The sequence below is a fragment of the Bos mutus genome, chromosome 13 (genome assembly GCF_027580195.1).
Source record: "Bos mutus isolate GX-2022 chromosome 13, NWIPB_WYAK_1.1, whole genome shotgun sequence".
Classification (NCBI taxonomy): domain Eukaryota; kingdom Metazoa; phylum Chordata; class Mammalia; order Artiodactyla; family Bovidae; genus Bos; species Bos mutus.
The window spans coordinates 22,142,030-22,164,963 of NC_091629.1; the positions used below are offsets into that span (position 1 = coordinate 22,142,030).

Consider the following 22,934-nt stretch of genomic DNA (forward strand, 5'->3'; position numbering starts at 1 on the left):
AACAGCCCCCGCCCAGCCACCATCCCAGCAAGAATAGAAAGCCTCTGGCTCTCAGAGACTTCCAGATCTCTGCGGAACGTTCTTAGCTGAACCAGAAACATTGGCTTCCTGAAGAGGGAATGAAACTCACCCTTGTAAGTGCCAGATCCTGGGGGTCAGGATGATGCACTGGATCTGGTTTCTGCCTTCATGGGCTTTTGCTCCAACAGAGAAGCCAGATACAGACAGACAACTACACCCAGGCTGCGAGAGGCAGGCAGAGGGTCTATGGTTGTAGGTCCGTAAGTCAAAATGTTTATCAAACACCTACTATGTGCTGGACTGTATAGATAAGATGACGAACAAGGCCACTGTGGATCTCGGTGCTTGTGGAACTGATTTATGGGGTCCACAACCCAGGACTTGAGGAGGGGGAATCCTCAAGGCATCTCCAAAATGTGGGACCTGCTGCTGAAGCTTTGTCTCATTTAACCCACATAAGAGCCCTTTCCACTGAGTAGTCCCATTGTACAGAATTGGAAACTGAGGCTCAGAGAGAGTTAAGAACTTGCCCAAGGTCAGATCAGATCAGATCAGATCAGTCGCTCAGTCGTGTCTGACTCTTTGCTACCCCATGAATTGCAGCACGCCAGGCCTCCCTGTCCATCACCAACTCCCAGAGTTCACTCAGACTCACGTCCATCGAGTCAGTGATGCCATCCAGCCATCTCATCCTCTGTTGTCCCCTTCTCCTCCTGCCCCCAATCCCTCCCAGCATCAGGGTCTTTTCCAATGAGTCAACTCTTCGCATGAGGTGGCCAAAGTACTGGAGTTTCAGCTTCAGCGTCATTCCTTCCAAAGAAATCCCAGGGCTGATCTCCTTCAGAATGGACTGGTTGGATCTCCTTGCAGTCCAAGACTCTCAAGAGTCTTCTCCAACACCACGGGTCAAAAGCATCAATTCTTCGGCACTCTGCCTTCTTCACAGTCCAACTCTCACATCCATACATGACCACAGGAAAAACCATACCCTTGACTAGACGAACCTTTGTTGGCAAAGTAATGTCTCTGCTTTTGAATATGCTATTTAGGTTGGTCATAACTTTCCTTCCAAGGAGTAAGTGTCTTTTAATTTCATGGCTGCAGTCACCATCTGTAGTGATTTTGGAGCCCAGAAAAATAAAGTCTGACACTGTTTCCACTGTTTCCCCACCTATTTCCTATGATTTTATTTATTCATTTCGTTTTGGCTGTGCTGGGTCTTCATTGCTGTGGGCTTTTCTCTGCTTGCGGAGAGTGGTGGCTACTCTCACTGTGGTGCGCAGGCTTCTCATGGCGGTGCCTTCTCTTACTGTGGAGCACGGACTCTAGGACGCACAGGCTTCAGCAGTTGCAACTCACAAGCTTAGTTGCTCCTCAGCCTGTGGGATCTTCCCACACCAGGGATCGAACCCGTGTCTCCTGCATTGGCAGGCAGATTCCTTACCACTAAGCCACCAAGGAAATCCAGAACCAGATGGTTTAAGAGCTAATTTGAGAATTTTGCTTCAGACTCTCAGGTGGATACCAGCTTCCAGGATGCTTCTCCCCACGTTGGGGGTAGAATGGGGTGTGGAAGAGAGCAGATGGCAAAATACGCCATCAAGTCCTCCCATCCTTGAATTGGCCTCCTAGTAAAGTACCTTCAGCTCTTCCCATCGAGGGAGGGGGGGAGGAGTCTATTTCCCTGCCCCTTGAATCTGGGCCACCTTACAACTTGCCTTGGCCAGTGGAATGTAGTGATGTTCTGCAGATTCCTAGGTTAGGTCTTAAAAGACCTTGCAGCTTTCATGCTTCTCTCCTGGAACATGGTCCTGAGATCACGGTTTAAGGAAATCAGCCCAGCCCACAGGAGGATGAGAGAAGGCCTGGTGAACAGCCAGGATCAACTGCCCAGCATGTATCAATACATGAGGCCATCTTGGACCTTCCAGCCAGATGGCCTCCAGTGAAATGCAGCTACAGGAGTGAGCCCAGAAGAGGAACAGGCTGGGGAATCTTGATTTCTCTGTTAGCTATCTACCGCTATGTGACAAACTGTCCCCAAACACGGTGGCTTAAAACAGCAACAATTTATTATTTGTCACGATTCTGTGGGTTGGCTGGGCAGTTATTTTGCTGGGGTCACTCACATTGCAACGGTCAGCTGGCAGGTCAGCTAGGACAGCTGTGGCCTTTCATCTTGGGTTTCTTCACGGTGCAGTGGTCTCAGGGGTCCAAGGAGACAAGCCCTGGCACACAAGGGTTTATCAAGTATCTCTGCTTCTGTCACACTTGCTGATGTCCCGTTGGCCAAAGCAAGTCCTATGGCCGAGGCTGGAGTCAGCATGGGAGAGGCTGACCCAAGGCATGGATCCCAGCAGGCGTGGTTCCTCAGGAGCTATCACCATAGCAACCTGTCATTGGGTGTGGCCCAGGGGGACAGGGTCCAGAGGCCGCATGGCTTCAGGGTACCCACCTCCTAGTTGTCAAGAGAGGACACCTGCTCACACACTCAGCACGGCTTCATGACCCATTTCTAGAGATGAAGACTTAAGTGTCCCCAGTTCCTCTGCAGTCAGAAGTGACAGGGCAGCAAGGAGGCCAGTCACACAAGCGTGGCACATCACCCACAGCATAGATCTCAGTCAGACCCCTGCTCCCAGCCCCACTCAGAGCCGGGGCTGCTGAGCTTTGGTCCACAAGCTCAGCCATGCACAGTGGCCCCATCACCAGACTCCACATCTTTGAGATCCTAGACATAAATGACAAAGCTTAGCCCATAGATTTCCTTGGTGGCTCAGATGGTAAAGCGTCTGCCTACAATGTGGGAGACCTGGGTTCATTCCCTGGGTTGGGAAGATCTCCTGGAGAAGGAAATGGCAACCCACTCCAGTATCCTTTTTTTTTTTAATTGGAGGCTAATTACCTTACAATATTGTGATTTTTGCCATACATTCACATGAATCAGCATGGGTGTACATGTGTTCCCCATCCTGAACCCCCTCCCACCTCCTTCCCCCTCCCATCTCTCAGGGTCATCCCAGTGCACCAGCCCTGAGCACCCTGTCTCATGCATAGAACCTGGACTGGTGATCTATTTCACATCTGATAATATACATGTTTCAATGCTATTTTCTCAAATCATCCCATCCTCACCTTCTCCCACAGAGTCCAAAAGTCTGTTCTTTACATCTGTGTCTCTTTTGCTGTCTCACATATAGTGTCATTGCTACCATCTTTCTAAATACCATATATATGCGTTAATATACTGTATTGGTGTTTTTCATTCTGACTTATTTCACTCTGAATAATAGGCTCCAGTTTCATCCACCTCATTAGAACTGATTCAAATGTATTCTTTTTAATGGCTGAGTAATACTCCATTGTGTATATGTACCACAGCTTTCTTATCCATTTGTCTGCCAATGGACATCTAGGTTGCTTCCATGTCCTGGCTATTGTAAACAGTGCTGAGATGAACATTGGGGTACATGTGTCTCTTTCAATTCTGGTTTCCTCGGTGTGTATGCCCAGCAGTGGGATTGCTGGGTCGTATGGCAGTTCTATTTCCAGTTTTTTAAGGAATCTCCACACTGTTCTCCATAGTGGCTGTACTAGTTTGCATTCCCACCAACAGTGTAAGAGGGTTCCTTTTTCTCCACACCCTCTCCAGCATTTATTGTTTGTAGACTTTTTGATAGCAGCCATTCTGACTGGCGTGAGATGGTACCTCATTGTGGTTTTGATTTGCATTTTTCTGACAATGACACTCCAGTAGTCTTGCCTGGAAAATCCCATGGACGGAGGAGCCTGGTGGGCTACAGTGCATGGGGTCGCAAAGAGTCGGGACACGACTGGGTGACTTCACTTTCCCTTTTCTTTAGCCCACCTTAAGTGCTTGACTGGCCTGCCCCCCCCCGCCCGCCCCTCTGCCTGGCTCACGCAGGGAGCCCCCCACCACGTCTCTGGCCCGTGATCACTCCCCTGTCAGTCCATCTGTCTGCTCTCTCCTTTCGGCCCTCCCACCTTCTTTCTCCACCCCTCCCTGTCCGTCTGCCTCTCTGGCGTCCCTGAGGAGGTCTGTTCATGCTGCCCTTGCTGTTCTTGGCCTTGCTTTCTTCTTTTTTCTGTTTCTCTCCAGGCCTCTGTCTCTCCGTGGGTCTCCCTTTCCCTCTCTTCCCTGCCTTTCCCTTCTTCTGTGCCTCCGAATATGTGGCGCTTTCCGTCTCTTTCCGCTCTGACCTCTCAGATTCCTCTCTGTCTCTCTCTCCTTCACTTTCACCCCCTCCCTCTCTTCTCTCTTCCCTTCCTGCTCTTTCCCTCCTTCAGCTCCTCAGGGTACAGGACACACAAGGGCACCTTCCCAGTAGGGCCCCTACCATCCCAGACTTGGGTCCTGCCCTAATCCCCAGAAGGGATTCCTCTAACAATCCCAGTGTTGAGGTCCAGCACCAGGGAGATGGGGCAAGGAGCCCAGTGCATGATTGGAAGCATGGCTTGCCTGATTAGGACGGAGATGAGAAAGGGCTCTCTCAGGAGCTGAGACAGAAGCGCAGCATCACTCTATCAGAGGCCTGCACTCTCCCCTTGTACCTGAGGGTGGGTGGGGTGGGGGATACCAGGCTGGCTGGGCAGGGGCCCACCATCCTTACTGAGGTCCAGCAGAGCCATCCACAGCATGGGCTCTGGCCCCAGAGAGCCTGCTGGAATCCTGACTGTGCACTTTCTCCGTGTGCGACCTTGGGCCAGTACTTAACCTGTCTGTGCCTCCATGTCCTCATCTGCAAACTGGGTATAATCATAGCACCATCCTCATAGGGCTGATGAGCAATTTCAATGAGGCAGTTCCCTTAAGGTGCTTGGAACCATGGCAGCGCAGGGTAAATGCACATCCATGTCAGTTATTGTTACTGTCACATGCAGTTCTCATGAGTTGAAACTCTGCACCAATTCTGCCCCCCAGGGACCATTTGCCAATGTCTGGAACTGTAGCTGGGAGGGGGAGGGCGCTGCTACCAGCATCTCATGGGTGGAATTATCCTGCCCGAGATGTCCACGGTGCCAGTTGGGGAAATCCTGCTCTTTGGGGAGGTATGTGATGGTCCCATTTTATAAATGACAAAACTGAGGTCCAGAGAGGTGAGGGGTTTTGCTCAAGATCACCTGGTCAACAAATAGCAGGTCTGGGATGTATCCCAAGTTCGTCTGTTTCCAAGTCTCCCCTGCCCTTGGAAAGATCAGTCCAGGCCAAGGAGCAGTCAGGAGGGAGCTTATTGAGGAGTCTTGAAGGCTGCTGATAGAGGGTCTCCATGACCCCTGATTAGACAGACTGCACTTTCCGTATCTCCATGGGATCCCACAAAAGCAGGCACACCCCCTAGATGCACCACCCCTGGCTCCCCCAGTCACACACACACACACACACACACAGCCTCTCCTCCCATTCTATTGCCTTTATTGGAGGCTAGGGGCTGTCTGGGGACATCAGGAGGGAGAGATTGGGTTTTATGGGGCGCATCGTGGGGCTGCTGGTGCGTGACTCCACCTGGTGTTCAGGCCCTGGGCACCACCTGCCACCACCTGGCGTTCACAGGTTGAAGTGGGTCAGGGGTGGGGGGACTCTGACTGGCTCATCAACTCCCCCTTCCCGCCTGATCTCCCACCGTATAAGCAAGTGTCTGGGAGACCAGAAGTCCAGCCTTCCCCTGCTCAGAATTCATCTCACAGCCACCACTTTCTGCTGCTCCTCTGCCTGCTTCCATTAACAGTTTGAAGGGTTGTCTGATCAGCAATTAGCTGGTGCCTGGACAGAGAATCTAGGGCCGGGCCCCAGAGGAAAGGGCTGGGGTCCCCAGGGCTGGGTGATGACTTAATCGTGGAGGGTGTATGTGTGTGTGTGAGAATAAGTGTGTGCTAGTAGCTATGTGTGTGCCTGTGCATGTGACCTCATAGGTGTTACCTGTGTATTAATGTATTAATAGTACGTCTAAGTGTGTGAGACATATCAGTGTTTATGTGCGGGCGAGTGTGACTCCATCGTGTGTTTGAGGGTGACTGTCAGGCCAGTTCACTCAGTTAAACATTCACCAAGCTGCCACGCTGGGGCTGGCTCTGGGCTGAGTGACACCGATCCAGGATGAATCAGACACAGGCCAGGCTCACCCAGAAAATGTCGGGACTCCCCCTCATATGGGGAAACTGAGACCCTGAAAGTGGGATCGGAGGCTCAAGGGGGAGTCACACAGTGCCTGATTCTAGGCCTTATGCCTCTTTTTAGTAAACTAAATAGTCCATATTCTGTTGCTTTTGGGTTGCATGTGAGTGTGTGAATATGTATGTATGTGTGTGAGTGTGTGGATGTATGTTAATATGTCTGTATATAATGTGTGTGTTTTGTGTACAAGTGGATGGGAAGGTTTGTGTTTTAGAGTATATGTGCATGTATCTGGGCTTCCCCAGTGGCTCAGCGGTAAAGAATCTGCCTACAATGCAGAAGACGTGGGTTTGATCCCTGGTCTAGGAAGATCCCCTGGAGAAGGAAATGGCAACCCACTCCAGTATTCTTGCCTGGAAAATCCCATGGACAGAAGAGCCTGGCGGGCTACAGTCCATGAGGTCTCAAAGAGTTAGACGCGAACTGAGCAACTGAAGACACACGCGTGCGTGAATCTGATGTGTGTGAGAGAGGAGTGTGTGTGTGAGGGTGTGTGTGTGTGGAGTGCTGAGTGTGAGTTATCTGTGAGCCTATCTGTATAAGCATGCAGGTGTGTGTGTGTGTCTGTGTGTGTATGCTGAGCCCCACACCTACACGGTGGTCGTATCAGTGTCTTCTGCATCAGCAACTCCCCTCCTGAAGTTGAATGAGCCTGGCCTCTGCCTGGGGAGGGGTCTCTGTATCAGTTGGCAGCCGGCAAGGGGCATCCCTGGCCTCAACCCCCCACCCACAGGTGTGATCCGGACGGCCGTGCCCGACCTTGACCGCGAGAGCCAGGAGCGCTACGAGGTGGTGATCCAGGCCACAGACATGGCGGGCCAGCTGGGCGGCCTCTCCGGCTCCACGACCGTCACCATCGTGGTCACTGATGTCAACGACAACCCGCCCCGCTTCCCGCAGAGTGAGTGAGGCCTTCCCAGAGGGAGGAGTGGATCTGTGTGTCTGTTTGGTCATCCCTCCCAGCCACCCTCTGACCCCAAGCTGCCCTGCAGCCTCCTCGCCATAGAGGGCCTCCCCGATCTGTCCATCTGTCTATCCATCCAAGTCACCCCAACCCCCTCCCCCCTCCAATCTTGCTTTTTGCAAGAGACAGCCCCAAAGTTGTCTGACTTTCCATACATCCATGTAACACACTTACCACCCCTCCCTGCACCTTGCTTCTGGCCAAGAGTGAGCCCCTGTCTGTCCACCCACTCCAGCTGGTCCTTGCACACACCCCTGTCACGCTTATTATGTGTGATCTGCTACTGATCTGAGCTTGCAAAGGTATGCTGGGGATGGAGGGACAGACACAGGGGTCTTTTAGACATACAGACAGAGGCTGCAGCCATGCCCAGGGGCACCTATCATTTGTACATAGAAATGCCAGGGTCTGGAGAGACAGGGCTTTTCCTCTCCTCCGAGCCTGGAGGACTCTGTGCTTCTGAACTGGGGGAGGGTGCTTTCCACTCTCTGCCTCCCCAGGCACAACAGAGTGGGGGTGTCTTCTCTGGTCCTGTCCTCCACCTCCCATCAGCCCAGCCAGCCCCTCCGTCCCAGGTTTAGACGAGAAAGCTGTGCCCAGGAAGCCGCCGAAGCTGGCAGAGACTAAATGCCATGGGGAGCCGGGCTGATCCCTATCGGGCGAGTCATTACTTGAGGTCTGCTGCTCTCACATTAGGCCCTGCCACAGGGGACTGACCCCCGAGAGATAAGGGAATCCAATCCCTTAGCTGAGAGCACATCGCAGCCTAAGCGCCTCAGTCCAGACGCCAAGTGGGGTGGGCAGAGCCCACCAGCCAGCTCCCCGTCTTTGCTGTTGCCCGGGGAACCCAGTCCAGCAGCCGCCCTCAGCCACTCCCCCAGCCCAGCCCCACTCACTTGATGGGGAAGCTTCAAAGCCCCTGTGAAGGGCGGGGCCACCCAGTTTGCTGTGTGCCAGGCTGTGTGCCAGCCCTGAGCTGGAAGGAGGGGGGCAGACAGAGGGGCCAGAGCCCCTGGAAGACTCTTATTTATTCACTCATGTATTCTTTCTTTCTTTTTTTTAAACCTTTTCATTTTATATTGGAGTATAGCCAATTAACAATGTTGTGATACTTTCAGGCAGACATCAAAGGGACTCAGCCATACATATACATGTATCCATTCTCCCCAACTCCCCTCCCATCAGGTCTCCCCCCAACTCCCCTCCTATCCAGGCTGCCACATAACATTGAGCAGAGTTCCCTGTGCTGTACAGTAGGACCCTGTTGGTCATCCATTTTTAATATATAGCCGTGTTGTTCATCTGTTCTTTCTTTATTTCTTTATTGGGAAGTACAGCACACAAACAGAAATGCATAAAATATAAATGTCCAGTTCAGTACATAATTACAAAACAAACACTCTTGTAACCGCTGACCAGGACCCAGAAGCGGCCACAAGTCCTTTCTTGATTATAACTTCTCCCCCTACCTCTTCTTCCAGAGTTAACCACCATCCACTTTCATGACCATCATCTCTTTGCTTTTCTTTTTTATCGAAGTATAGTTAGTAGATAATAGGGGCTTCCATGGTGGCTCAGACAGTAAAGGATCTGCCTGCAATGCAGGAGACCCGGATTCAGTCCCTGGGTGGGGAAGATCCCCTGGAGAAGAGAATGGCAACCCACTCCAGTATCCTTGCCTGGAAAATTCCATGGACAGAGGAGCCTGGTGGGCTACTATGCATGGAATCACAAAGAGTTGGATGCAACTGAGCAACTAACACTTTCACTTTCTTTGATGTATAATATTATGTAAATTATAGGTGTACAATACAGTGATTCATAATTTTTAAAGGTGTACTCCATTTATAGTTATAATTAATTATAAATTAGTTGCTATATTCCCCATGTTGTACAATATATTCTTGTAGCTTTTTTAAACCTAATAATTTGTACCTCTCAATCTCCTCCTCCTATATTGCCCCTGCCCGCTTCCCTCTTCCCGCTGGCAACCATTAATTTGTTCTCTATATCTGTGAATATGTTTTTTTAATATTCTTTAGATTATATATATATAAGTGATATCACACAATATTTGTCTTTGTTTGTCTGACTTATTTCACTTAGCATAATGCCCTCCAAGTCCATCTTGCTGCAAGTGGTAAAATTTCACTTTTTTATGGCTAAGTAGTATTTCATTATATATAAATATGCATATATACCACATCTTCTTTATCCAGTCCTTTAGGGTCGATTCACCCATGTAGGCATCACCTAACATTATAGTTTAATTTTATAAGTTTTTAACCTTATCTAAATTGAAACTCACAATACAAATGATTCATCTTGCTTTTTTATCTCCCCAAATTATGTTTGTGAAATCACATGTTATTGCTTCTAGCTATAATGCATTCATTTTCAGTGCTGTATAGTATTCCACGATTTATCTATTCTCCCGCCCATGGACATTTGTGTTGTTTCCAGTCTGAGGTTATTATAGAGGACACCACTTTGAACATGGTTGTATGTGTCCCTCCTGCTGTTTTGCATGCAATTTCCTTAGTCTACAGAGGAGCAGAATAAACTCATCTTCAACTTTACTAAATAAAGCCAAATTGTTTTCCCCCATGAAGAAATGCATGTGTCCATCATACCATATCCTCACTGATACTTGGTATTGTCAGATTTCTTTCATTTGTGTTAATCTAGTGAGTGTATACTAGTAACTCAGGCTGCTTTTCATTCATTCACTCACTAGTCACTCAAACATTTCATTTATGTGACAGCCTGGTGTTCTGCCAGGCACCATGAATGCCGGATGAATAAGAGATGTGGTCCCTGCCTTGCAGGAGCTCACAGCCCGGAGGGAGGGAGAAGACAGAGGGAGGGAGAATAAACAGGAAATAATAGGGAAATGCAGTAATCCTTACAATAGGATAAGCCTGGGGGCCCTGGACACACGGGACCAGAGCCTGGAGGTCTGGGAACCTTCCCCATTACAGGAGGTAATAGTCACTGAGACTAAAAAGGAGAGGAAACAGGGGAAGTGAAGGCAGAGAGGAGAATAAAGCGAGGGAATGGCTAGAGGTGGCACAGAGCAAGTCATCCTGAAGGAATTACAAGAACTTCAGCCAGGCTAAGGCTCATGTTGAGGTGGGGCATTGGAGGCATGAAGCTGCAGAAGTCAGCAGGGGCCAAGGGGCTTGTACAACTTCATTCCAAGTGCAGTGGGGAGCTATGGTAAAGAGTGGGGAGTGGCATGGTCAGCTTGTGTTAAGAGTCCCCCCAAGACTCTTTTGTGAGAGTCAATCAGAGACAGCCACACCACACAAGGGTATTCAGACCAGTGGGGGCTCCAAGAGACACATCCCCGGTGCCACAGCCCCTGCTTCCCCTGGGCAGGCCCATCACTTAGCAAATCACCCCCACCTTCAACTCCACTCTGGGAGGACAGCAGGGAGCCATTTGAGTTCCACTTGACCCTCACTCCTTCTGGTTTCCCCTCTGCTTCCCCACTCTGGTAACAGTGGCCATCTTGCCAGTCTTCAAACATGCCAGGCACTGCACCCACCTCAGGGCCTTTGCACCTGCTGTTCCCTCTGTCTTTCCCAAATATCTGCTTGACTCACTGCCTCACCTCCCTCAGACTTTTGCAGAAATGTTGTCTTTTCCTCGATTACCACATTTACAGTTTTTTTGGCTGCATCCCGTGGGATGTGGGATCTTAGTTTCCCAACCAAGGATTGAACCCTCGCCCCCTGCATTGGAAGCACAGAGTCTTAACCACTGGACCGCCAGGAAAGTCCCAATTACCCTATTTAAAACTCCACACACACCTTCATCATCACTCCCCATTTCCCTTCCCAGTTTTATTTTTCTCCCAAGTACCATTTGACATCCTATTTTACTGATATGATTGTTTAGTGTCTTTCTCCTTCCGTTAAGAGAAAAGCACTGTGAGCCCTGGGATTTGGGTCTGTTTTGCTTGTTGCTGGAACCCCAATGCATAGAGCTGCATCTGGGACATCATAGATGCTCAATAAATATGTGGAAATGAAGGAACCAATATCATTAACATCCACAGCAACAAAAAAAATCAGTGTGCAGCCCGACTATTTGAATGCAATGTGTCCCATTTATTGGGTAGGGAACAGATACTAGTCTCTGTGCTAAGCAATTGACATGCATTATCATCTCAGTTAATTGGGAAATGACAGTGCTATTAGGAAGGCACTATTATTATTCCCATTCTACAGATGAGGAAAACCAGAGCTCAGAACTACACAGCCAGGACTGACTCCAGGGCCGTAGCCTTGATCACTGTGCTTCTCTGTCCCCTTTTGGGCAGATGAGGACACTTGAGTCCCAAAGAACTGCCGACACTTTCTCAAATCAATCAGGGGATAAAGCCAAGGTCAGAATTAGAACCCTCCTCTTTGCACTGCGTCCGGCATTTCTGCAGAGGAAGTGTCTCTCCCAACACCAGTCCTGGCCAAGCAGGGAGCTCCAAGGAGCCCATCTGAGAGCCCCCCTCCTCTCCCCTAGCGCTGGTGGAAGCTGGGGGAGGGCCTGCCTTACCATCCCCACTCACAACTGTATCCCCTACAGAGATGTACCAGTTCAGCATTCAGGAGTCGGCCCCCATCGGCACGGCCGTGGGACGCGTGAAGGCCGAGGACTCAGACGTGGGCGAAAACACAGACATGACTTACCACCTCAGGGAGGAGAGCGGCAGCGGCGGGCACGTGTTCAAGGTCATCACAGACAGTGACACGCAGGAGGCCATCATCGTAGTGCAGAAGGTGCGGCCGCCCCGGAAGTGATGGGGGAGACAGACCCCAGGGCAGCAGGGTCGGGTAGGGGGTCACTGAGCAGCCAAATACCCCATCCCACTTCACTCCAGGGGTGAAGTCTCTCCAGGGACGCTGGACCAACCTGGGAAAACGCTAATGCTGTCCTTCCCGTTTTACAAATGAGAACATGAGACACAGAGAGGTTAAGTGACTTGTCCAAGGTTGCACAGCTAGCAGTCAAGAGCCAGGAGTCAATCCAGATTTGAATCTGTGCTCTTACATACTACGCTGTGCTACTTCAAGTTCACACCAGGCCTTTCACACTCACTGTTTCCTTTCATCTTGATGTTACCCTCGGAAGGAAAACATATTATGACTGTTTTTACAAGTAAGAAAACAGAGATTTAGAAAGGTAAAAGGGCTTGCCCAAGATTATACCTGTAAGGGATAGAGTAGGATTTGAACCCAGGTCTGGTGACCCCAAAGCTCTTTCTTTCTTGAGTCTAACAGCCTCCTTACCCACTGACCAGCCCAGGAACCAGAAGCTCAAACAGCAAACTCAGCACCCCCTAGGGAAAGGAGACAGAGGTCAGATAAAAAAGCAAAAATCATCTTCAAGGGCTTGGTCGCAAGCTTGGCAACTCAGGGGTGCACAGGCCTTTGACACTGTCCACTCCAACCCTGCTGTTCCACGGGAGGTCTGAGTCCCCTGCCTGGCCTACAAACAGTCGTAAGCCCTTTGTATACTCCCAGGGATGGGACACTGAGTCCCTACCAGTGTCCTGCTCCTCCTTCTCCCATTCAGCCACAATCTATCTTGTTCCCTTCAGCCCAGGCTCTGCCTCCTGGGACCTACAGAAACATCTGCCCTGACAGCCCTTCATTCACTCAATAATCAAACTCTCTCCCTGGCCACGAGGGCTTGAGGATAGAGAAAACTCTGTTTTTTCAACTAGGATAAGGATATGAGGCTAATACTTTCAATTAAGTGTGAATAGCGTGCCAGCCTCCTTTCCAATGCTTTCCATGTATTAACTCATTTAATCTCTACAACAACCCTCTCAGTATTATTATTGCCCATTTTATAGGTGAGAATCTGAGGCCCTGAGTTCAGTCATTTGCACCCAAGGCCAAGCATCTTACAGAGAAGTTGTAGGGACAGGGCCCCAGGGAGTCTGTCTCCAGAATCCACCCTTTTAAACATTACATGGCTTTCGGTCTTCTGACCTCCACTTGTCTTCACTGTAAGATGAGCCCATTTCACAGATGGGGGAACTGGAGGCCTGGGGAGGCCCAGCATCACAGAGCAGCAGAATCAGGCCCCAAGCCCAGCCCAGGGACCCCAGCACAGCATTTGCTCTCATCCCCGGTGATGCCCCTGTAGTAACTCCCCCATCCTCCCTGCCTCTTGCCCCATAACCCCACCCCCACCCCGCCTGCTCCAGCAGTGGCGCCTGAGGTGTCTCTGTGGAGTCAGTGCTGGCTCAGGGAGCAGAGCCCCGCCTGATTGATGACCTGGCTCCAGAGCCCATCGCTCATTCCCAGGCCAGGTCCGCGCCTGCCTCCCTGCATCCCGATTTCCCAGGCAACAGGATGGAGGGAGGAGGTAGCCCTTCTTTTCTTTCTCTCTCTTTTTTTTTTCTGTTGGGGAAGGGGAGTGTGGAGGGGAGGTTCTGAGAGGAAAGGAGGGTCCCTAGACAGAGGACAGTTCTCCAGGAAGGTGGCCCTTGCTGCCCAGATGGCTCCCCCAGCATGTAACAGTGATGCCCATGGTTCCACCACTGCCCTTTCTCTTTGCTCTAAAGGCGTTATCCTTAGGAGGCCAGAGTCCACTCAGCCATGCAGCTTGTCCATCAGTCACCCACCAGCATTCCCTGATGAGGACCAGGACAGCGTAGCTTTAGCCAGGCCTCTGAGGGAAGCTCTAAGGCCACCCAGCTTATCAGGCTCAACTCACATTAGCAGCTGCCACCCATAATACACCAGGAAGGTCTCATCTCACTCTCCTGCCCGAGGCCCAGAGAGGTTGAACAGATTGCCCGCAGATACACAGCTGGGCAGCCACAGATCCAGTGCCTTTCCTGCAGTGGGGTTAAGGGCTGGAACTTGACAGCCCCACTGCCGGGGATGTGAATCCCACTTCTGCCAGGGACTAACTGCTAAGTGACCTAGGGTAAGTTACAGAGTCTGCTGGGCCTCGATGTCCTCACGTGTCAAATAGGATGATAATAATAATACAAGCCTCTTTGGGACGCTGTAAAATTAGATGAGTCGCTACATTTAGAACACTGGCACACAGTGCTTTGTAAATTAATACATTAAGGCCAGTCTCGTGTGCCGGGTAGCAGGAAGTCTGGGACTCAGTATGTGACCCTGTGTCCCTGAGCAAGACTGTCCCTAGCAGGGCCTGACTTTCTCTACCTGTAACCCGACCGTGTGTCAGTGATGCCATTGAGTCAGTGATGCCTCAGTCAACTGTGACCTTAAGCCAGCCCCACCCTCTCGGGGCCGGCCCCGCCCCCTCGGGGCGAGGCCAGCCCCGCCAGACTTGGGCTCTGTTCACCTGGAGGTGTGGCGCAGACCCCAGCCCACTCACCGCCCTCTGCTCCCTTCCGCCCACCCCTCCAGCGCCTGGACTTCGAGTCCCAGCCGGTGCACACCGTGGTCCTGGAGGCCCTCAACAAGTTCGTGGACCCCCGCTTCGCTGACCTAGGCACGTTCCGCGACCAGGCGATCGTGCGCGTGGCCGTGATCGACGTGGACGAGCCCCCCGAGTTCCGGCCGCCCTCCGGCCTCCTGGAGGTACAGGAGGACGCGCAGGTGGGCTCCCTGGTCGGCGTGGTGACGGCGCGGGACCCCGACGCCGCCAACCGGCCCGTCCGGTGAGACCCCCGCCCGGGGCCGACGCCTGCTGCCTGCTACCCCGCCAGCGCCTGCGGACAGACGGCGGGCAGAGGGGGTGGGGACGGGACAGGGAGGGGTTGGGGGCGGTGGTGGTGAGGGAGGAGGGGAGAGAGCGATGGACGCGGGCCACCGGGAGCCAAAGAGACAAAGGAATCAGATTCGCGAACAGTGGCAGAGAGACGGAACTCAGGATAACGAGAGAGAACCAGGTGTGACAGACGCGGCAGTGACCTGGGCTCAGCTTCGGTCCTCCACCAAAAGGAAAAAAAAAAGATAATTTCATCCTTCCAGCTTTTCAGGTCACAAATGTTGCAAACATCCTCGACTTATGTTTTTCTCTCACACCTCCCTCCAATCCATCAGCAAAGCCTGTCATCTCTGCTTTAAAAACATCTCCAGAATCTGACCACTTCTCACCTCCTCCGCAGCTGCCGCCCTGGTCCAGGCCACCTGTTTCTCTTGCCTGATTACTGCCTCTCTCTGCTTCTGTCATCACCCCTCTTCAATCTAGAATGGGCACAGGAGCCAATTGACTCCCGCCCCACCCTTCTCATGGCCCAAACCTCCCTCCACTGGCCCTCCTCTGCTGAAAGCCCTCCAAAGGCGCCTCTGGGGCTCAGGATAAAAGCCCAGACCCTGTAGGTGTGGCCTGACTGTAACCTCTCAGACCCTGGCTCACCTCCTCCCTGGTTCACTCTGCTCGGCCACGTTGACCTCCTCACAGCTCCAGGGATACACCCAGCCGGCCTCTACCCCAGGGCCTTTGTACCGCCCGATCCCTCTGCCTGGAATGTTCTCCCGCTTAACATCTCCAGGGTTGGTCCTCTCACTTCCTCCAGGACTTTCCTCAAAAGTCACCTTCTCAGTGCAACCTTCCCTGACCACCCTTTTTAAAATGTCAACCCCACCCCAACGTGTCCCCACACTTCATATCCATTTTCTTTCGTCCTTCATCACCATCTAACCTGCTACCCATTTTCCTGATGACTTTGTCCCTCTCCCTAAAAGATAAGCTTTAGGAGAATAGGGATGCGTGTGTAAGTTCACCGCTGTATCCTCAGGGCCTCACACCGCCTAGCGCTCAGTGGACACTCCCTGACGCATGGTGAATGAATGAAATGTAAAAACAGAGAAAGAAAAGAGAGAGGCTCCTGGAGATGCAGTGAGACCAACAGTGAGAGGAAGTGACCAGAGAAGGAAAACCAGTGGAAAGAGGGCAGGAGTAACTAAAGGACAGAGGAACCGACCTGACGCTGTAGGAACAGAAAGAGGAGACTTGGAGAGAAAGCCAGTCGCAGAGACAGAGGCAAGGGGGGCGGGGCGCGGGAGGAAGAGGGGCAGCGGCAAGTGCACGGAGGCCATGGGATGCTGTGGTGCTGTTGGTGTCCCTGGAAGGGTTTGCAGTCTGCAGGAGTTGGGGAGTCCCTGACCATGGCCCAAGTTGAAAGGATGTCAGATAGAAAGAAAGTGATCCAGAGGAGGTCAGGGTGGGGTGAATGCCCACTGTTGACTGAATTTAAGCATCTGGAGCTTCCTGTTTATTCCCTGAAACCCCTGTACATAGTGAATGATCCCTGAGCCAAGTGTGTGCCTAGCTGTGTGCCGAGCATTGGAGGAGGGAAAGGAAGTTACTTTAAGGATCTCTGCATTATTCAGCTCCATATGGGTCGCATTCTCACCATCCTTCATGTGAATGGCTCCCTCCGATTTGTCCAGTGCATGGCCTGTGCAACCTTACATGGCAACCCCAAGGTGAGGACACAAAGATGCTTAACTACCTATGGGCTCCCAGATTGGAGGCTACCCTCGGGGGTCTAGAAAGACTTCCTGGAGGAGGCAGGAATTATATTGAGCTGTGTACCTGAGTCTGGTCAGTGTGGCTATGAGGAGAAGGTTATTCCAGGCATAGGCATAGGAAGGCAAGAAGTGGCAGGGATGTCTGGAGATGAGTAGACTGTGGTGTCTATAGGAGGCTGAGCAATGAGCCAACAAGAGAAGTCTGACAGGGTTCAAAGATAGGCTGAAGGGCTCAGACTCAGTCCAGAGGTCCTGAATGCCTCCTAGGCTGCCTCCACCCTTCCCATGGCCAAAACCGCCCTCCACTGCCTAGGAACTCCTCCACCACCCTTCCATCCCCGCTGACAATAGATACAGTCTTTAAACATCCCCGTCAGCCTCTGGCTCAGCCCCAGACCTTTCCCAGGAGGGCATTATCACCCTTGTTTGGCAGGAAACTGAGACCCAGGGAGGGGAGGAGGTTCCCTGGGCTCACAAGAGTTACCAGGCAGCAGTAGGAGCCTCGTCCTTGCCTCCCAGGTCCAGCGCACCCCTCTGCCTTCTCCCCTCCTCTCCAATATTGCTCTCCCCACTCCCCCCTCAGCCCTCCCCCTCCACCCTCTGTTGACTTCCCTTCCCCCCTGCTTTCATCTGCACTGAAAGGGCCAACTTTGAAACCTGCTTCTCACCTCCTTTCATCTCTCTCTGCCGCCCCTTCCCTGGGGCTCCTCAGATGTGGAGGCGGTGAGGAGCTTGAGACAGGTCCAGTTTCACACCACAAACATTTACCCAACTCCTCCTCCTCCTGCCCGGCCTGGAGCCAGGCCCGAGATGGCTCAGCTAAGGACAGAGCTGGGGAGGAGCACCCGGTCTGTAAGGGGACAGATGGCTAGAGAAGGGGTCCTCACAGACCACCTGGGCAGCCCAGAGCCTGGCTTATGTTCCAGCTCCCTGAGTTCCAAGGGTCCTGGACTCAGTCAACACCTAGGCGTGTGAGTCATGTCATATCCCGCACTGCTCCAGACAATGGGGAAACAGAGGTGATAAGACCCTGTTCCTCCGCTCAAGGAGTTTGCCTTCTCCTGGGGGGCAGGGGAGGCAGGGAAACGGCCAATAAGTAGTTGAATGTTTGTCGCCACAAGTCAACAGATGGTTAAAAGGGGTCATTGCTGATAAGAGCTATGAAGAAAATAAACAAGGTAATAGAATAAGACCAATTGGGGCCACAGGGGGCTACTCCGGATTAAGTGATCAAGGAGTTGACAAGTGAGTTGACATCAGAATGATCAAGAGAGAGCCAACTAGACAAAGATGTGGCAAAATGCATTCTGGGTAGAAGGAATGAAAGTGAAAGTCGCTCCGTCGTGTCTGACTCTTTGCAACCCCATGGACAATTCTCCAGGCCAGAATACTGGAGTGGGTATAGCCTTTCCCTTCTCCAGGGGATCATCCCAACCCAGGGATCAAACCCAGGTCTCCTGCATTGCAGGCGGATTCTTTACCAGCTAGGCCATAAGGGAAGCCCAAGGACACTGGAGTGGGTAGCCTATCCCTCTTCCAGCGGATCTTCCCAACCCAGGAATTCAACCAGGATCTCCTGCATTGCAGGTGGATTCTTTACCAACTGAGCTATCAGGGGTAGAAGGAATAGCAAGTGCAAAGGTCCTGAGGCAGGAACAGGCTTAGTGTGTTCCTGGAAATGAAGTGATATCCTAGGCGAGTCTGCCTAGGATGGTGGTACCTGGGAAATCCAGAGATGCAGATGTAGAGAGTGACTTTTCTGAGTTGCTGTACTGCAGAGTAATCTGCAGGAAGATGCCTCACACTGTGGTGTTTGGCCCTCAGCTTGTAGTTTACTCATTTTACAGATGAAGAGACTGAGGGTCAGAGAGAAGTGACCCTCCCAATGTCACTCAGCCTGAAGGGGGAAGGAATGGGATTTAACCTGTGATTGTCTGATTCTTGAGTCCAGCCTTCTGCCATTTCACCCCTGCTTCTGATTCTCTTAGGGCTTCCCTCATAGCTCAGTTGGTAAAGAATCTGCCTGCAGTGCAGGAGACCCGGGTTCAATCCCTGGGTCAAGAAGATCCCCTGGAGAAGGAAATGGCAACCCACTCCAGTATCCTTGCCTGGAGAATCCCAAGGACAGAGGAGCCTGGTGGGCTGCAGTCCATGGGGTTGCAAAGAGTTGGGCACAGCTGAGTGACTAACACTTCTTCTTTCTGATTCTCTTTGTAGTTTGAACAGCTTCCAACTTTATGCAGTGCCCTCCCCTCTGCGTGAGACACAGAGAGTCAGACGAGGGCAAGGGGAAGGCTGGGGCCCCATGTGAGTGAATCGAGTGACAGGTCTAAGTCTCAGTGGGCTGAGCAGGGGCTTGGACTCAGGAGCTCCAAGGAGGGGCGCATTCTCTGGCCACCAAGAAGGGATGGAGCAAGGATAAAGAGGATGGGGCTGGAGTGGAAGGGCAGCATCCAGGGTGGAGGGGCTCTGAGGACCTGGTGGCAGGAACAGAATCAGGGAGCCAGGAGGTCAAGTTCAGGAGCAGTGAGGTCAGCTGAATGAGCTCACGGGAGGGGGGTTGGGGCCAGAGAGGAGGTCAGGGTGGGGGCACTTGGGGACAAGCTGAGAAGGACCTTGAATGTCAGGTGAAGGTGTGGGACTTTATCCTGAGGCAGTGCGAAGTCTTGGAAGGCTTTGAAGAGAAAGAGGAGAGGGCTCAGATGGGCCCATCTCTGGATCAGGCAGCCTTGCAGACAGACTGGCTATTTATCAGCCCATCCCCAGCCCTACCAGCCCCAGCCCCCTTGTGAGTCTCCCTTGAGTGTCAAAAACAGGAAAGCCCACGCTGGACCAGAGAGAGAGTGAACACTTCATTTCCTCCCAGCATTCCACAATGGGGTGCAACAGAAAGCATATGGGTTTTCAGTTCAGTTCAGTCGCTCAGTCGTGTCTGACTCTTTGCGACCCCATGAATCGCAGCACACCAGGCCTCCCTGTCCATCACCAACTCCCAGAGTTCACTCAAACTCACGTCCATCAAGTCGGTGATACCATCCAACCATCTCATCCTCTGTCGTCCCCTTCTCCTCCTGCCCCCAATCCCTCCCAGCATCAGGGTCTTTTCCAATGAGTCAACTCTTCACATGAGGTGGCCAAAGTACTGGAGTTTCAGCTTCAGCATCAGTCCTTCCAATGAATACCCAGGACTGATCTCCTTTAGGATGGACTGGTTGGACCTCCTTGTAGTCCAAGGGACTCTCAAGAGTCTTCTCCAACACCACAGTTCAAAAACATCAATTCTTTGGTGCTCAGCTTTCTTCACAGTCCAACTCTCACATCCATATATGACCACTGGAAAAACCATAACCTTGACTAGACGGACCTTTGTTGGCAAAGTAATCTCTCTGCTTTTCAATATGTTATCTAGCTTAGTCATAACTTTCCTTCCAAGGAATAAGTGTCTTTTAATTTCATGGCTGCAATCACCATCTGCAGTGATTTTGGAGCCCGAAAAAATAAAATCTGCCACTGTTTCCACTGTTTCCCCATCTATTTCCCATGAAGTGATGGGACCAGATGCCATGATCTTCGTTTTCTGAATGTTGAGCTTTAAGCCAACTTTTTCACTCTCCTCTTTCACTTTCATCAAGAGGCTTTTGAGTTCCTCTTCACTTTCTGCCATAAGAGTGGTATCATCTGCATATCTGAGGTTATTGATATTTCTCCTGGCAATCTTGATTCCAGCTTGTGCTTCTTCCAGCCCAGTGTTTCTCATGATGTACTCTGCGTATAAGTTAAATAAGCAGGGTGACAATATACAGCCTTGACGTACTCTTTTTAGAGTCAGAGAAAAGCTGGAATGAATCCTAGCTCAGTTGCAGAATTATGGGAAAATCACTGCACCTACTCCAACCCTCAGTTTTCCCATCTTCAAAATGGGTGTCATGGTAGTTCCTGCCTCATTCATTTATTCAGAAAAAAAGTACTAAATGTCTACTATGGACCAGGTTCTGTGATCAGTGGTCCCAGGGTTGGAGGAAGGATTAAGTGTTTGGAACATAGTAGGATCTCAGGAAATGGACCTTACCATTTTTCTTGGTGGTCTGGACACCCAGTACTCCCCTTCATTCTGCAACCAGTACTAACCCCATACAGATTTCTAGGCATTGTGTGTGGGCTTTGAGGGTGTGCTTTAAAAGGGGTGGGGGAGGGGAAAGAGTCAAAAGGCAGTTTGGAGTGAGCAGAGAGGAATCCCCAGGTCAGAGGAGCAGCCCCTTTTGCTTGTGAAGAGTCTCCCCCACTAGGAGCTCAGGCAGGGACTGCATCATTTAGCCTGCTGTGTGTGCACGTGTGTGTACACGAGCCTGGATACAGGAGCACCGGGCAGCCTGGACATGCATGAGTCTGCACACTTTCATATTTATCATGCCAGCGTGAGCTATATATGCACATATTTAAGTGGCGAAAACCCACATGGGCCCTCAAGCCAGTAAGGCGCACCCTGGCCACTTCTCTCACCCTGACCTTGACAACAGCAGGGTTTTGTGCTGTTCCCAGGGTGTGGGGGCACCCGTAGGTGCAGTGGGCTGGCCCTGAGGCGGCTGCTCTTAGTTAGACGTGGGACTCTGCACAGACACACGTGGCTTGGGAATCTGGCTTTGCCACCCGTCAGCCCGTCTGCCCCAGGGCAAGGCGCCTGGCTTCTCTGAGCCTCAGTTTCCCCATGTGTAAAATGGCAGCGGCAGTGATGACAGTTATCTGCAAGGCTGGGAGGGGCTCCTGCATGTGCAGCCCTTACACCAGCCTGGCACAGAGTCTTGCTGAGCAAATAAAAATGAGCTAATCCATACGTCATGTGGCAGGGGCCCAGTGCTGTTAAAACTGTTTTATTAGTGTTTTATTGGTAGTACTTGTCTAATCCTCACAACCACTCTGAGGTAGGTGTTATTATTAGCACCATTTTTAAGAGGGAACCAAAGACCAGAGAGCTTAAGTGACTGACTCAAGGTCACAGAGCTAGGTTTCAAACCTCGGCAGATGGCCACCAGATCCCACTCCTGACCACAATTCCCAGGCTTTCTTTGCACTTGTGCACACACACACTAGCGGACACAAACCTACACTCTCACTGCACTCTTCCACTCACACCTGCTCCTGTTCCCCTTCCTGCCCTCCAGGTCCCGGCTGACCAAATGAGAACTGAGATTTGAGCAGAACCTTCTAGACCACAGATGCCTCCTGTCCTTCTCAGACCCTGGCAACGCTCCCACATCCATGCATGGCACCTCCCAGCCCCAGGCCCGCAGACCACACGCTGGGTTTGGGGGGGGGTCCTGTGTCCCCCTTACCAGACACTTCTGAATCGTCATTAGAATAACAATAGTGCTCACTCATAGATTCATTTTCCTGGAACCCAACTAGGCACCTGTCCCCAGCTAGGCACATAATCCTCCCAACCACTTGCAAAATAGGAGTTAAATCACTTTTCCATTTTCCTTAAAATTAAGGCTCAAAGATGAAGTGGCTTGCCTTGGGTCATTGTGCATCCTGCTCCAAGTCTGAGCGCCTAACTCTTGTACCTTCCAGCCGTAACACATCACCACACACACGCACTGACCACCTGCAACACAGACCAGACACACAACTCGAGCGCCGCCGAGTGAGGGCTTCAAGCCTCCCCCGCTGCCCCCCACGTGTGCCAGGCCACGCTCCTTGCCACGTGCCGTGCCCTGCACCCATCTCTCTCTCTCGCTCGCTGGCTCCCTGAGCTGGAACAAAGCCACCTGGGCCAGGCAGCCACACAGACCTGCAGCCCCAAGTCTTTAGCTGGTTGATGGCGGCTCCCCACGCCCCCCTCCCTTCCCATGGCCTTGAGAACAGCTGCCTCCACTTAGAATCCATCCCCCTCTTCCCCTCCAGGAAGAAACAAAAGAGTAACTGGGAGGAAAGAGAAGAGAGGACAGGTCTGAGCAGAGGGAGGAGGAGACAGAAGAAGGCAGTGGGCATCCTCCCGTCAGCCCTGCCTCATGCCCAGCCCCGACCAGGCGATCAGGGGCCCCTGTTGCCTCTTGGACTCACTTCTACCTGTAAAATCAGGAGGAGGTCTCCGTGGTTCCTTCCAGCTGAGCCGACACTACTCAAGAGTCTGGGTCCACCTCCTTTGGACCCAAACATCCAGCAGTTCAGGCTTGAGTCCATGGTGACCCAAGACTCCATGCACTGCTGCTTCACATGGTTCAATGCACTAGAAAGAACTCTGGGTAGAGTCCCAAATTGGGGTACAAATTCAAGTTCTCTGACA

General features: G+C 51.8%; 1 protein-coding gene across 1 annotated transcript in view; it reads left to right on the forward strand.

Moving 5' to 3' along the window:
• The window catches only part of CDH22 (cadherin 22), a 141,366-nt gene that overhangs the window by 91,642 nt on the left and 26,790 nt on the right, over positions 1 to 22,934 (forward strand). Inside the window, 3 exon segments of the mRNA XM_070382060.1 lie at positions 6,948 to 7,115; positions 11,766 to 11,959; positions 14,579 to 14,832. Coding sequence (XP_070238161.1) covers positions 6,948 to 7,115; positions 11,766 to 11,959; positions 14,579 to 14,832 — 616 coding nt within the window.